The sequence below is a fragment of the Telmatherina bonti genome (genome assembly GCF_933228915.1).
Source record: "Telmatherina bonti genome assembly, chromosome: 14".
In the NCBI taxonomy this organism is placed as follows: Eukaryota; Metazoa; Chordata; class Actinopteri; order Atheriniformes; family Telmatherinidae; genus Telmatherina; species Telmatherina bonti.
The window spans coordinates 36,928,449-36,937,669 of record NC_136612.1 but is presented as its reverse complement, the minus strand read 5'-3'; the positions used below and the strand labels follow the sequence as shown (position 1 = coordinate 36,937,669).

The following is a 9,221-nucleotide window of genomic DNA, read 5'->3' as shown; positions in this document are numbered from 1 at the left end:
GGAACCTGGTCTCAGCACGGTCTCATTGTGGTCCAGATTACAGGAACCAGGTCTCATTGTGGTCCAGACTGCAGGAACCAGGTCTCAGAGTGGTCCAGACTACAGGAACCAGGTCTCAGAGTAGTCCAGACTACAGGAACCAGGTCTCACTGTGGTCCAGACTACAGGAACCTGGTCTCAGCACGGTCCAGACTACAGGAACCAGGTCTCAGAGTGGTCCAGACTACAGGAACCAGGTCTCAGAGTGGTCCAGACTACAGGAACCAGGTCTCAGAGTGGTCCAGACTACAGGAACCTGGTCTCAGCACAGTCCAGACTACAGGAACCAGGTCTCAGAGTGGTCCAGACTACAGGAACCAGGTCTCAGAGTGGTCCAGACTACAGGAACCAGGTCTCATTGTGGTCCAGACTACAGGAACCTGGTCTCAGCACAGTCCAGACTACAGGAACCAGGTCTCAGAGTGGTCCAGATTACAGGAACCAGGTCTCAGAGTGGTCCAGATTACAGGAACCAGGTCTCAGAGTGGTCCAGATTACAGGAACCAGGTCTCATTGTGGTCCAGACTACAGGAACCAGGTCTCAGAGTGGTCCAGATTACAGGAACCAGGTCTCAGAGTGGTCCAGATTACAGGAACCAGGTCTCAGAGTGGTCCAGACTACAGGAACCAGGTCTCATTGTGGTCCAGACTACAGGAACCAGGTCTCAGAGTGGTCCAGACTACAGGAACCAGGTCTCATTGTGGTTCAGACTACAGGAACCAGGTCTCAGCACGGTCCAGACTACAGGAACCAGGTCTCAGAGTGGTCCAGACTACAGGAACCAGGTCTCAGAGTGGTCAAGACTACAGGAACCAGGTCTCATTGTGGTCCAGACTACAGGAACCAGGTCTCAGCACGGTCCAGACTACAGGAACCAGGTCTCATTGTGGTCCAGACTACAGGAACCAGGTCTCATTGTGGTTCAGACTACAGGAACCAGGTCTCAGAGTGGTCCAGACTACAGGAACCAGGTCTCAGCACGGTCCAGACTACAGGAACCAGGTCTCAGAGTGGTCCAGATCACAGGAACCAGGTCTCAGCGTGGTCCAGACTACAGGAACCAGGTCTCAGAGTGGTCCAGATCAAAGGAACCAGGTCTCATTGTGGTCCAGACTACAGGAACCAGGTCTCACTGTGGTCCAGACTACAAGAACCAGGTCTCAGCGTGGTCCAGATTACAGGAATACAGGAACCAGGTCTCATTGTGGTCCAGACTACAGGAACCAGGTCTCATTGTGGTCCAGACTACAGGAACCAGGTCTCAGTGTGGTCCAGACTACAGGAACCAGGTCTCAGTGTGGTCCAGACTACAGGAACCAGGTCTCAGCACGGTCCAGACTACAGGAACCAGGTCTTAGTGTGGTCCAGACTACAGGAACCAGGTCTCAGTGTGGTCCAGACTACAGGAACCCGGTCTCAGCACGGTCCAGACTACAGGAACCCGGTCTCAGCACGGTCCAGACTACAGGAACCAGGTCTCAGTGTGGTCCAGACTACAGGAACCAGGTCTCAGCACGGTCCAGACTACAGGAACCAGGTCTCATTGTGGTCCAGACTGCAGGAACCAGGTCTCAGAGTGGTCCAGACTACAGGAACCCGGTCTCAGCACGGTCCAGACTACAGGAACCAGGTCTCAGTGTGGTCCAGACTACAGGAACCAGGTCTCAGCACGGTCCAGACTACAGGAACCTGGTCTCAGCACGGTCCAGACTACAGGAACCAGGTCTCATTGTGGTCCAGACTACAGGAACCAGGTCTCACTGTGGTCCAGATTACAGGAACCAGGTCTCACTGTGGTCCAGATTACAGGAATACAGGAACCAGGTCTCATTGTGGTCCAGATTACAGGAACCAGGTCTCACTGTGGTCCAGACTACAGGAACCAGGTCTCACTGTGGTCCAGACTACAGGAACCAGGTCTCACTGTGGTCCAGACTACAGGAACCAGGTCTAAATTTGGTCCAGATTACAGGAACCAGGTCTCATTGTGGTCCAGACTGCAGGAACCAGGTCTCAGTGTGGTCCAGACTACAGGAACCAGGTCTCAGAGTAGTCCAGACTACAGGAACCAGGTCTCACTGTGGTCCAGACTACAGGAACCAGGTCTCACTGTGGTCCATCACTGTGGGATGCATCAGTACATTTAACCTGATTAGAGGTGAAATGGAAACCATCATGTGGCTTGTCCTGGTTTGCTCTGAAGGCAGGAGTTTGATCAGGTAAAGGAACCATCTGATCTCCACATGCAGCTCTTTAAACGCCTCAGAAAGAGGAGAAGCAGGGAAGTGATGAGTCATTCAGGAAGCTGGAACTGTAGTTTCATTCAAATAAAGATTTTTTTGTTGTTGTTTTTAAGACGTAAACTAGACTAAATAACAAAATTAATACGCAAACAGGAAATCTTTCAATAATCTGTTGATTTGGCTGAACGTTTGATTGGAGATGATTTTGTCATTGATCGCTGACAGACAGGGGGCTCCTACTGCTGATGGCTGAGCTGAGAGATAAAGTCGTCCCTTCTCAGACTTTGTCCTGCCTTTGGGGTGTGTCTGTTTACACACCTGAGATTAACTTCCTGCACTGACATGCAGCCGTTCTAGTTGGACTACCTTCCCTGCAGCTCCTCCTCTCTCTGGTTTCACTCCCAGCTGCTTCACAAACTTTTATCAGAGATTTTACAAAGAAAGAAGCTGCTGATCTATTCAGAGTGGTCCAGACTACAGGAACCAGGTCTCAGCACGGTCTCATTGTGGTCCAGACTACAGGAACCAGGTCTCAGCACGGTCTCACTGTGGTCCAGACTACAGGAACCAGGTCTCAGCACGGTCTCACTGTGGTCCAGACTACAGGAACCTGGTCTCAGCACGGTCTCACTGTGGTCCAGACTACAGGAACCTGGTCTCAGCACGGTCTCATTGTGGTCCAGATTACAGGAACCAGGTCTAAATTTGGTCCAGACTACAGGAACCAGGTCTCAGAGTGGTCCAGATTACAGGAACCAGGTCTCAGAGTGGTCCAGACTACAGGAACCAGGTCTCATTTATTCAGTTTTCCTGAAGTTTTATTTATTTTAACTTGTTGACTTTAAAGCAGGTTTGTTTACCTTGGTGAGCGCGTGCAGATTTTTACCATCTGAACAGTTTTTACTTTTTCTCTTTGACGTCATCTGGTTCTGGTTTAAACCGGGTCTCGCGAGGTACCGGGGCACCAGACCGCGTCTCGCGCTGTTACGCACCTGTGCAGCGTTTAAATCCCAGTAAATCACGTGACCTGCGCTTGTTTTCCGGGATCCCAGCTCCGCGTCACGCCCCTTTGGATCCGCAGCGACTGTTTCTGGCTCCTGCCTGGGAACTCAGACCAGCCTGGACCCGTGAGACCGGAACGAGCTGCAGACTGCCCGCCTTGCCGAGGTAAGACCCCCAGCTGCAGAGCTCAGGACATGTCTCCGTCCGGACACATTTCTGTCCCTGGACATTTTCACACAAACCGCATCAGATCTTCACATCCGCGTGCGTCTGATACGACATGACGTTTTCATTTCCCGAATCTGCGCTTCTGATCCGGTTCTCCGGTCTGACATGGACGGAACTCCGCGAAGCTTTGGAGCTTTACATCCTCCGCGTCGCGGCGGGACATCTGCAGCTGCGGGGAAAAGTTGGACATTTCTGTGTTTTTGTCCTGATCTGGTCAGATGTCTCCCGGAAGTTGTCTCCTAGGAGCAGCTGTTGTCCCGAGGCGGACTGCGCGCGCGCAGCGCACGAGGCCCTGCAGTGGAAAACTGATCAGATTTCTTCTTGTATCAATCAGCAGCATTTTCATCTGGAAGTTCAGCTTCTGAAAATAGAACAACTTTTAATCCCTGATGGGATTTCTTCAGTCTGCGGGGTTAAAATCTGCAGAAAGTTGCAACTAAAAGCTGCTTTTCTCTCTGAAATGTAGGAAAAGAGCAGAAAATGTTGAATAAGATGCATGTCTGGGGTGTAAAAAGGGAAAATTCAACATTTTTCCTTCATAAAACTCAGATTTCAAGTTGCTGCTTGTTGATGCTGCTGCGAAGCAGCTTGGTCGGTGCCTGCAGGTGGGATGCATCAGTACATTTAACCTGATTAGAGGTGAAATGGAAACCATCATGTGGCTTGTCCTGGTTTGCTCTGAAGGCAGGAGTTTGATCAGGTAAAGGAACCATCTGATCTCCACATGCAGCTCTTTAAACGCCTCAGAAAGAGGAGAAGCAGGGAAGTGATGAGTCATTCAGGAAGCTGGAACTGTAGTTTCATTCAAATAAAGATTTTTTTGTTGTTGTTTTTAAGACGTAAACTAGACTAAATAACAAAATTAATACGCAAACAGGAAATCTTTCAATAATCTGTTGATTTGGCTGAACGTTTGATTGGAGATGATTTTGTCATTGATCGCTGACAGACAGGGGGCTCCTACTGCTGATGGCTGAGCTGAGAGATAAAGTCGTCCCTTCTCAGACTTTGTCCTGCCTTTGGGGTGTGTCTGTTTACACACCTGAGATTAACTTCCTGCACTGACATGCAGCCGTTCTAGTTGGACTACCTTCCCTGCAGCTCCTCCTCTCTCTGGTTTCACTCCCAGCTGCTTCACAAACTTTTATCAGAGATTTTACAAAGAAAGAAGCTGCTGATCTATTCAGTTCAACTTTATTAGTATAGCGCCACGTTGTCTCAGGACACTTTACATCCACATCATTTCAAGCAAATTCATACATATCCTATAACAGAAACCAACTGATTGAATTGAGTCATGACTTGGATCCAATCCTCCATCCTGAGCTGCATGAGGCGACAGTGGGAAGGAAAAAACTCCCCTTTAACAGGAAGAAAACCTCCGGCAGAACCCGGCTCAGGGAGGGCAGCCATCTGCCTCCACTGGTTGGGGTGGAGAGGACAGGGAAGACAGATCAACATGTACAACTGCACTTATTCAGGAAGACCTGCAGAAAAAAAGGAGAAATAAGTTAGAGACGGCCATATTGGCATATATTTATACATTAATACATTAGAGAAATAGAGCGAGGTACTTCTCAGTGCATCAGGTAACATCCCCATTGCTACATAAGTAAAGGTTGGCTAGACTACCCATAACTATAAGAGCAATGAGCAGAACCTGGACAGTTGGGTCCCGTACATGCAGACTCCAACTCAGGAGATGCTCATATCCTAACTATAAGAATCATGGAAAAGGAAAGTTTTCAGCTCCATCTTAAAGGTGTGGAGGGAGTCTGCCTCCTGAACCCACGGTGGGAGCTGGTTCCATAAGAGAGGAGCCTGATAGCTAAAGGCCCTTCCTCCCATAGTACTCTTTGAGACTCTGGGAACCACCAGTAAACCTGCAGTCTGAGAGCCAAGTGCTCTATTTGGAATATATGGAACTATAAGATCTTTTATGTACAATGGAGCTTGGTCATGGAGAGCTTTATATGTGAGGAGAAGAATTTTAAACTTTATCCTGGATTTAACAGGGAGCCAGTGTAGAGAGGCTAAAACTGGTGAAACATGATCTCTCCTGCTGGTCCTCATCAGAACCCTCGCTGCAGCATTTTGGATCAGATGGAGACTTTTCAGGGCATATTTGGGACAACCCATAAATAAGGACTTGCAGTAATCCAGTCTGGAAGTAATAAAGGCATGGACTCATTTTTCTGCATCTTTCTGAGACAAGATGCCCCTAATTTCTGCAATATTACGCAGGTGGAAGAAGGCGGTTCACTGAACAAGATCAGTGTGTCTTCAGAAAGTCAGGGAAGCAGAAATCTGAGGGGAAAATTAAATTAAACCTTATTTATACATTTAATTCTTTTCAAGTTTGAAAATTAAATCACATTTTATTCGTAATAAAAAGAACTGTAAATAAAAACAAACCTAACCTTGTAATGTCATACTTGCAGTTTGACCTTTTACATCATTTTATGGTAAAAACTCAAAAACCAGTTGAATATAATCTGACACAGGTGTTCTGCCCCCTGGTGGACACATGTGGCACTGCAATAACTTTAACAATAACTTAAAAATAACTTTGAAAATAATTTGAAAAATATTTTAAATGTTAAAGAACCCAATAAAGACCAGAAAAATTAGATAAAGTGTAAATAAAGATAAAGTAGAATGGGAGACACCAAGATCACGGTTCGACTAGCGGTCTGAATATCTTAACCTCGGTTGATGTGCACTTGATGTGCATCCAGCCGACTGGAGCAGCGAGCAGTTTTTCTGTGTTTTATTGCAGGAGAATTTCACTTTGCTACTTCATCTGCTGTAAGACTGAAGCTGGAAGGAGAATTCCCATAAAACTGGAATTATGCCGTTTCTGCTGGTTATCTTTTTTTACAGCTGAGGTTTAGAAATGTATCCTAGCGTTAGCTTATTAGCATCCAGCGTCTTCTCCGTAAATCCTGACAGATTAAACACGATGAAGGTTAAAATCGCTGTAGCTGAATCAATTATCAGATATCGTTGCTACCTGTCCGTTAAAGCAGCCTGCTGTTGCCATGACGTCTGAAGCGACACACGGTTATGCTATTCTGACAGGGTATGCTAACCCGCCATCGCAGGCAGTTGCCATGGCAACAATCCTGCAGACTGACAAGGTGTGGAAGATTCTCTGGAGGAAACTGGGTTTCATAAATACGAAGAAAAAATAAACAGAAAAACGAGAACAAATCAGAGGGATTTTGTTGTTTTCATTGATCCCACTGATCAATCCTCCGAATCGGTCCGACTCCTCCGGTTCAGATCTCTGATCCCAGGTTGTTCTGCAGAGTTAAGTTTCAGCCTGTGTGTCGCCCGCCGCAGTGTTTCCCCAACATGTCTAAGAAAGGAGGGAATTGCGGACCGGACATGGAGATGATGGTGGAGGCGTCGATCATCCGCATCCCCCCTCATCACTACATCCACGTCCTGGACCAGAACACTAACATCGCCCGCGTGGAGATCGGACCGCTGACCTACATCCGCCAGGACAACGAGAGGTGAGTCGGCCGGCGACGTCGCAGACTCGTCCGATGGGATGTTTGGATGTAGGATACGAATCCGTTTCCCCAAAAAGCAGCTTCTGATGCGTCTCCTCCCAGAATTCTCTTCCTGCCGGTCCGGATGATCATGGTGCCTCCTCGCCACTACTGCGTGGTCTCCAACCCTGTTGCACGCGACGACAACAGCCAGGTCCTGTTCGACCAGTCGGGTCAGGCCAAGCTGCGCCATGCCGACCTGGAGATCCGCCTGACCCAGGACCCGTTCCCGCTCTACCCCGGAGAGGAGATCCAGCAGGTCTCCAGCGGCCTCTGTGGTCGTTATTAGAATAAATCTTGATAATCGTTGGTGATGAGGTTGGAGTGACCCGTTTGCATCTGGTTCCAGGACGTGACCCCCCTGCAGATCGTGTACCCGGACACGGCTCTGCGTCTCCAGGCTCTGCTGGACTTTGAAGACAAGGAAGGGGTGAAGAGGGTGGCTGGAGATGAGTGGCTGTTTGAGGGACCAGGTCTGTCTAGTCCTGAGTTTAATCTGAGCAGATATGGGGCGGGGGACCCTTTAGACACCCCTAACCTAAAGGGTCAGGGGTGTCTAAAGGGTCCAAAGTTGGGCCTTGAGGACCGCTGTCCTGCAGGTTTTCCATGTATCCCTGCTCCGACACACCTGGCTTACATTAACTGGATCCAACAACCAGTGAAGTTCTGCACAGTGACTAGTTTGGGTCAGGTGTGTTGGAGCAGGGAAACCCTGCAGGGTTGTGTCCAGTTTCTGGGTCGTCCCAGACAGTTTAGATCAGAACGGTAATGAAGCCGAAGCTCAGAGGTTATGATGGCAAAATGTTTTAGTGAAGCTGCAGATTTCTTCGCTGAACTGTTGGTCAAACTCGCCCTTCTCTTCAGGGACGTACATCCCCAGGAAGGAGGTGGTGGTCCTGGAGACCATCAAGGCCACGGTGATCCGGGAGAACCAGGCCATCAGACTGAGAGCTCGCAAAGAGGGCAAAGACCGGCAGGGAGTCCAGAGAGTCACAGGTAACGTGAGCCCTGAAACTGGTCCTCCTGCTTGGAAACTCCTTCGCTAGCCGTAGACGTTGAGTCGGAAAGCTCTTGATAGATTTTTTTTCATTTTGTGTCGCTCCATCTGGTTCCCTCTGTATCCTTTCCTCAGCAACCAACCAGAGAAATGTCTCCACCTCAGAGCCGGACCACGGAACAGAGTTTTGTTGCGACATTGCTTGTTGTAACGTAAACAACTTGCGAGTTGGAGTCGCTCTTCCAGTGATGTCACTCCCTGGCTTCTGATTGGCCGCTCCCCTGACCAATAGCGGCATGCAGTCTGGCCACGTCATACACAACCCGACTCAGCCCGCTTAGAACCTGGGCTGAGTCGTTACAGAAAAAGTATCGGTAAACGGGTCCAAAGGCCGAGCCGAGGCGAGTTGAGTTGAGACAAGCTGATACTGACGGAAAACGGCCGTTTGATTCGCTGCGAGTCTCCATGACCGGTCCGACTACGAAGTCCTGAGTCTGAATGAAAGACAGACGTCGTTATGTTGGTCAGGTTCAGGACTCTGCTGCCTGACCCGGTCCGAGCTGCCCCCGGCTGACCACATCACTAATTTAACGTTTAAATACTTTTATTTACACTTTATTCTTTATTATTGGGGCGGCTGTAGCTCAGGAGGAAGAGCAGGTGTCCTTCAACTGGTAAGTTGGGGGATCGATTCCAGGCTTCCCCTGAAATGCTGAAGTGTCGTAGGGCAAGACACTGAACCCCAAACTGTCCCCCGATGTGCCTATCGGGGTATGAGTGTGTTGAGTGAGTGTTTGTGTGAATGGGTGAATGTGACGAGTAGTGTAAAGCGCTTTGAGTGGTCTGTATGACTAGAAAAGCGCTATAGAAGTACAAGTCCATTTACCATTTATTCTGATTTCTGTAACAAATGAAAACATTAAAAGCCGACATGTACTCCAACCTTCAGATATTCAGTTTTCATTTGGACCTTTTTATTTTCTCCTGTTTAACGATGTAAATAACACGTGACCCGCAGGGGAGGAATGGCTGGTCAGCAAGGTGGGAGCGTACCTGCCAGGTGCTCACGAGGAGGTCATCGACATCGTCAACGCCTTCATCCTGACTGACAAGGTGAGGGGGGGGGGGGGGATCAATACATCCGGCTATGT

The 9,221-nt window shown here is 48.9% G+C and overlaps 1 protein-coding gene across 1 annotated transcript in view; it reads left to right on the top strand.

Moving 5' to 3' along the window:
* Positions 1–3,330: 3,330 nt before the first annotated feature.
* The window catches only part of mvp (major vault protein), a 28,334-nt gene continuing 22,443 nt past the window's right edge, over positions 3,331–9,221 (top strand). Inside the window, exons 1-6 of the mRNA XM_079253298.1 lie at positions 3,331–3,450; positions 6,859–7,034; positions 7,137–7,332; positions 7,423–7,546; positions 7,938–8,069; positions 9,089–9,183. Of these exons, the coding sequence (XP_079109424.1) occupies positions 6,871–7,034; positions 7,137–7,332; positions 7,423–7,546; positions 7,938–8,069; positions 9,089–9,183 (711 nt within the window). The 5' untranslated portion in view covers positions 3,331–3,450; positions 6,859–6,870. The remainder of the gene's footprint in view (positions 3,451–6,858; positions 7,035–7,136; positions 7,333–7,422; positions 7,547–7,937; positions 8,070–9,088; positions 9,184–9,221) is intronic.